This window comes from Octopus bimaculoides, chromosome 3 (genome assembly GCF_046866305.1).
Source record: "Octopus bimaculoides isolate indiv1 chromosome 3, ASM4686630v1, whole genome shotgun sequence".
Taxonomy (NCBI): Eukaryota; Metazoa; Mollusca; class Cephalopoda; order Octopoda; family Octopodidae; genus Octopus; species Octopus bimaculoides.
The window spans coordinates 131884925-131891379 of record NC_142930.1 but is presented as its reverse complement, the minus strand read 5'-3'; the positions used below and the strand labels follow the sequence as shown (position 1 = coordinate 131891379).

Sequence of the window (6455 nt, the reverse complement as noted above, 5' to 3'; positions counted from 1 at the left end):
CCCACGGTACGCCGCCGCACAAGCACCATGAACCAGCTGGGCCGCCCATCTATGGCAGTGCACCAGCCAGAAGTCAGTAAGCGAAGGTTACGGCGGATGACGCATTTAGGTATTAGTCTCACCATCTGATGAAGACTTAACCCGCCATCACGCCGGCTGCAATACAGGAAGGAAGAGGAAGTCTCGGCAGATAATATTGCTGCAGCAAGAGGAATTTCTGTCGGGGTTTCAGCGGAGCCCTGCATATCTTATTGATGTCCAGTGACACCTGCTCCACTGAATCTAAAGAAAATTCCCGACTAGAGTTCAAATTCCACGTGGGAACATTAAGACCTAGGTAGGATATCCTCTCCTCCGGTTTTACTTCTTTTAAAGCGACACCATCGACGGATGGAGAACCACGCACACTTACCGACATTAAGTCCCAGTCCGACTGCGAGGTAGAACTCCAAGCATCTATCAATAAGAGCCTGGAGACCACCGCGCGACACAGCGACTAAGACCAAGTCGACCGCGTACGCGATTCCATCCACTCGGATCCCCTCAGCACGCAACTCCCCGCTGCCCTATAACACATCTAACAGCGGGTTGGTTGCGATGTTGAAGAGGATCGGTGAGAACGCATCCCCTTGCCTAACACCCCGGCGAATCTCAATGGGTTCACTGACTTGCCCACCGACTGAGAATCTGATAGTACTTCCTTCAGAGATCCCCTCCACGAGCGCTATAACTTGCTCGTGGAACCCAAGTCTCCGCAGTCCCGCATACACCAACGAGTGCGAGACTGTACCGAAGGCCATTCCCAGCTAATTTATACACGACCTGCTACAAATAATCACCAAATTGCCTTCAAGTATATTTAATAAAAAAAATTGCATGATGTGATCAGAGATACACATCTCAAAAACAAGTTGGTATGGTCACGGCTGGAATGCTTTTTAAATATAGAGCTAACCTGGGGCAAAACAAAAACATGGATAATCATTCGGATAATCATACTAATAGCCAAATAGGGAAGGAAAAAAAAAGATTCCGAAATATAAAAATACAGTTGGTGTAATAGCCGTGACTGCAGCCTAACAGACTTTTGGCACAATTTATATTTCTTACAGGGGCAATGATTGTACAGATGTACATCCTAACTCTCAACAGAACCACTTCATTTTGAAAAGTGAATCTTCCCCGCTAACGAATAGATGTTACCACTTTTAGCGCATAATAAAAATAGCGACGAATATTTTTAGCTAATTGCTAAAAATGGCAACATTCACGGACGACAAAAAGAAATGCGCAACCATTTGAAATAATGTTTGGAAAAGATGGTGATTGCTAAAATAAAGAGAATCACAGCTGAAATGCTCTCGATTACAGACCTACTCGATCAAGGATGTTCTGGTGCTTAAACAATCCTAAGATTTTAAGTAGTTTTATAAATATTGGAGGCAGAGGAGAAAGAAACTAAGAACAAAGATGGGTCGATTGAGGAATACCCATCATGAGCGATTCAGCCCTTGCTTATATTCAAATAAGAAATCGTGCGCTGACGAAATCTAAGCAGCCCCATTTGGGAAGAAGGGGGGGGGGGAGTCTTAAAACTAAAACAGTAACTAAATATTACATGAATTTGCAAAATTAAAGATATTTCTTGGCATGGATGCATTTAGGCAAGTTAAGCACTGACACTTAGCCACTCTATTGAAAGGTTGCACAATCCTTCTCTGCAGGAGCGCTTATCACGAGTGGCCAAAATGCCCCAAGAATCAAGCCATAGAAAAAAGTGGGGGCTATATTGGATAATATAGTTATAGATACACCAAGATTAAAAAGACGAGATGGCCACGGCTGGAACATATTTAATCCTTGTTCACCTGGGTCATTGAGGAATGAATGAATGAGGGTTAAAGCAACGCAAGTTGATAAGATCTTGGTTACAAAAAGATTAAGTTTGTATTCCCTGATATGCTAATGACAAATTTTGGTTCGTACAATTGACTGTTTTCAGATTCTATACAGCAATAAAATATTCAAAAGCGAATTGTTGCGCAATGTTTATTCAGAGTTGCTTGAGAAAAACCCAACCTAGTTTGACATGGAATGCAAACAATGAAATCTCTGTTCAACAGGTTTGGCAGTTAACATCCAGTAAATGTGCTACCCTATGTGTTAGCTTTTAATGCACCGTAACTCAAAAATTCAAGTAGCTTTAGGTGTGAAGACAACCTTCGTAAAGGATATAAATAACCCTAATCACTTTTAGAATGCTCTTGAAGCTTTAGAACTTCGCCATTGACAATTTGATGTAAACAGTTTATTCATAAATGTCGATTTGAAGGCGAAGATACAAAAAAAAAAAAAAAATTGCTGCGTTTAAATCAGGAATTTTTTTTTTATTAAACAGTATAAACAACCGAACCAAAATTATGCAACGAATAACCATTAATGAAAATATTTTTATTCAAAAGTTTACCGACAGAATTAATATTTAATACGATATTCTTACATTTAGTCAAATTAAATTCAAAGCCGCTTTTAGAAAGCTTAAAACGCCAACATTTCCATCCTTAATTCTACTTTAGAAAAAAATCCGGGCAGGAAGCCATTCTTCCCGTATGATATTCCAGCCGAATTTTTTAGCCCCCCCCCCCCCTTCTTTGTCTTTGCACGACAAAGTTAAGATAAACAGAAATAATTAAGGTTCCTTTTAAACAATGCAACACTAAAAACAAGCCGGGTCTTTGGCTAAGATAGTAGTGAACAATATATTCCGTTCATTCATCACCTTAAATATCTAACAGTAAATGACGCAGCGAGTCTTGTGAAAGGTTCCTAAGAAAATTATTTAAAAGTTTCCTTGGCAAAAGATATAATTTAACACTAATTTCAAATTTTTTTTACACCCGAGAAAAAAAAAAATGGTCGGAAGCGTGGTCGTGAAAACTTGGACTGTTACGACGACGAGCGTTCCAGTTGACAGATCAATGGAACAGCGTGCTCGTGAAATTAACGTACAAGTGGTTGAACACTCCAGATACACGTACCCGTAGCGTAGTTCTCAGGGAGGTTCTTTGTGATATGACAAAGCTGGGCCTTTGAAATCTAAGTACCTTTCATTTTGAGTGCACTGAAGCAACGCGATATAAAGTGTATTTGTCAAGAATACAATGCGCTGCAATACATCGAACTCACGGCCTTACGATCGTTAGCTGAATATCCTAACCACCAAACTACGCACCTTCACTGGATCATTTAAACAGATTGAGTGTAGCCAATTTTTTTTTTAATACTCAAATGATAAACTCAAAATTGAAAGATAAAAATAAATATTCCTCTATCAAGAATGTGGGGAAACAGGTTTCATTAGAAACTAAGACAATAATTGGAATTAACAAAAAAAAAAAAAAAAAAAAAAAAAAGTACGAAGATAGAACAAATGTTACAAAATATTTTTACCATGTAAATGGTATAACATTTTTGAAGAATTTCTGGAGTTTAATCGAGATAACTGAAGATCTGTACAATTAGCAAACACCTCACAAAATTCAAGGTTTTCGTTATTTCTTCAGGACAAAAAACAAATTAACGAAGGCCATTCATTCTCAAATATTAACACGACAGTAACAAGGTTAGGGACTAGAAGTAAGCTTTAAAAAAAAAAAAAATAAATAAATAAAAAAAACAACAACTTTTCAGAAGACTTTCATAAATTTATAAATTGTTTATCAGCGAATCTGAGAATCAAGATTCTGCAAGAGTAACCATTCCCTAAGTGAGGAATTTTTCCCGAAATAGCTAACGACGAAACTTGACAGTTAAATACTGACACTCAAATACTGAAATTTGGAAGACTGCGTAAGGAGTAGATTTCAAATTTAAATTAATCTAAATTATTTTAGATACTCTACCTTGGTTCAATATGGTAAAATTGGCTGGTGACAATCTATTCAATTAGAATATGAACAAAATAACAGCACGGTACTTTCAGAACCGGGCAAGTAAGGTTAGAGCCTATGACAAACCTTTAGTTACTTAAGACAGACCTCTAAGATGGATTTCCTCTGACCGTAGAATAATGTTTGCGTAAATAAGCACTTACCGAAATCTACAGTTATAATCAAAGATTAAGTTTTTACGAGGTGTGTATTGTCATGGAAATAATCACTTACACAACTAGGAATGGTTTCAGGCTGATAAACAATTTCTTTAAATATTCAGTTTAGTTATATTAGAACGTAAAGATGCTTTGTACAGAAAGCTGTTCAAATAAATTAAAAATGGTAAATCACAACAGGTAGGTTTTAAGAGAATCTGATGGCGTTTCTCCGGATATGATGACGGCCCTACTATCACAGACGGTTAATCCCATATGTTTAGAACCATCGTTTGGAGTCAAGAATAAATTTATAATATCACCGTCAATTGGAAAACTTGTAAATTTTGTTCTCCTTTGAATCTGCAACATAAATGCAACCGTCATCTCCGACATCGATGCCACAAGGACAAAACACTTTCATTCTGCTCGATTTATAAATAAATTTAACTTTCACGGTTTTTACATCAATACATATTACACATTTCTTGCAAAAATCAGAGATCACCAAGTCGCCGGTTTTGGTAGCAGTCAAGTAATGAGGCCAGAGTAGAATCGGTTTCTCTAACACTTCATTGGTAATTGACGATATTATTTCACCTTGCTTGGACAGGAGATCGATTTTCGGTGGTAAGTAACTAGAGCAAGCTATCAGACTGTTTTCAAGCGCCGCTACTCCGTAGTAGCGATATTCAGTCATTATTTTATCGAGTTCCAGAATTCCATTATGGTAAAGATATGCGATTTCTCTTGTACGTGGTAAGGTAATTACTACTTGATCCTCTGTTAAATTACTTATCCGACATGGCCAAGAGCTAATCGCTAACTCGCCTAACAGTTCACCGTTTTTATTGAATTTCTTTACTTTCTCATTCATCCAATCAGTTAAGAGTAAATTACCGTCTGATAACAGAACGAAATCGTCTATCTGACATTGTCTCTCCGATTCTACTTTAGCCGAGAATTCCATCACTTTAGACACCATCTTAGTTGCAGGTTTTGAGGAAGTTGCTTCCGACTGAGAAAATGGCAATGTAAATATCCACTTAGTGAGGACATCGTCTTTATCTGCCATATTTAAACATCTGTCAAATATATTTGGAACACGGGGGCGGTTGCTTGCAGAAAGAATACATTCTCCATCGACTTTTCTTGCAATTTACGAAAACAGTAAATAAAATTCGAATTGGGGACAAATGTAATTGTCCTGTTAAGTCTATTCTTTTAGTTGTATTGTTTGGCTCCCAGAGATTAGAAACTGTAGACTTAACGTTTTTATGAACCCCAATAAAACTGAGATTGCGATTGTTTTCGCATGAGCAAATGTATTCGATTGAGGTACATAATGAATCCAAAAGGTCTTCTCCTTTTGCGAGGAGTTTGTCCAGACTTTCGGCTTCTAATGAATATATCTTATCTAGGTTTTCAATGGAAAGTTTTTCTTTTTCTAGAAGCAGTTTTTCCATCGACTGGCGAGCGCTTCGAATTTCTTTCAATATTTGATCCTTTTGCTCCACAGCAGCGTTCTTTTGGGTGCAGGATATCACAAACAAATGTTTCAGCTTCTTTTCTCCTTATTTCTAGGTCTTGCTTTAATTTTAAGGTCTCTTCTTTTACTTCTGTTGTATCTTCCAGTGACAACACTCGACTACATTTTCGATGTCGTTGCACGTAACAAGTATTGCACACAAGTTCATCACAACTGTCACAAAACAATTTCAAGAATTCATTGACGTGGATGTGGCAAATGTCAGTACTTTGCCTACTAAGCTTCCTTGTATCGCATGATTTACTAATTATTTCACGGGAATCATTACAGTCGTCACTTACATTTTCCTGACAACTAGAAACCCGTTTTGTTACATGCAGCTTGCTTAAATTTTTATGACTTTGACAACTTACATCGCAACAATCTTTGTCTTCGGCCAGCAACTTTCTAACGTAAAATTAGTAACGAAATATTTAGCCCACTCACAAACGGCTATATCAACATCAGGTGGGGCTATATGTTTTCGACATACGTAACATGGAAAACCAGTGATAACCCGTTCAGAACGTTGCTGGCAACGATTTATATCGTCCTGAAGACAATCTTCACAAAACGTATGTAGACAGGACAAAGCTTTTGGTTCATTGTATTCTCCTTTGCAAATTGGACAAATCGTAAAATCGGAATCGACCGAAAGTATTGGCATTTTTCGCATTAAGCCCATTTGTCTGTTCATTGAATTCCGTCTAATTTTAAGTATTTGTATCAATTTATATTAAAGAAATCTATGTTGCTCACGTGTTTGAAACGTCATCCAATCTTTTCGAGCAACGGAAATAATACATCAGTATTTCATCTTAAATTGGTTGGAAATGGAAC

General features: G+C 37.5%; 1 protein-coding gene across 1 annotated transcript; it reads right to left on the bottom strand.

Annotated features, from left to right (window-relative positions):
• Positions 1–758: 758 nt before the first annotated feature.
• Positions 759–6282, bottom strand: LOC106875869 (uncharacterized). Its single transcript, XM_089348413.1, is given in 3 exon segments — positions 759–5185; positions 5187–5660; positions 6123–6282. Coding segments are annotated over 3 exon segments (1407 nt in total). The 3' UTR covers positions 759–4412.
• Between the last annotated feature and the right edge of the window lie 173 nt (positions 6283–6455).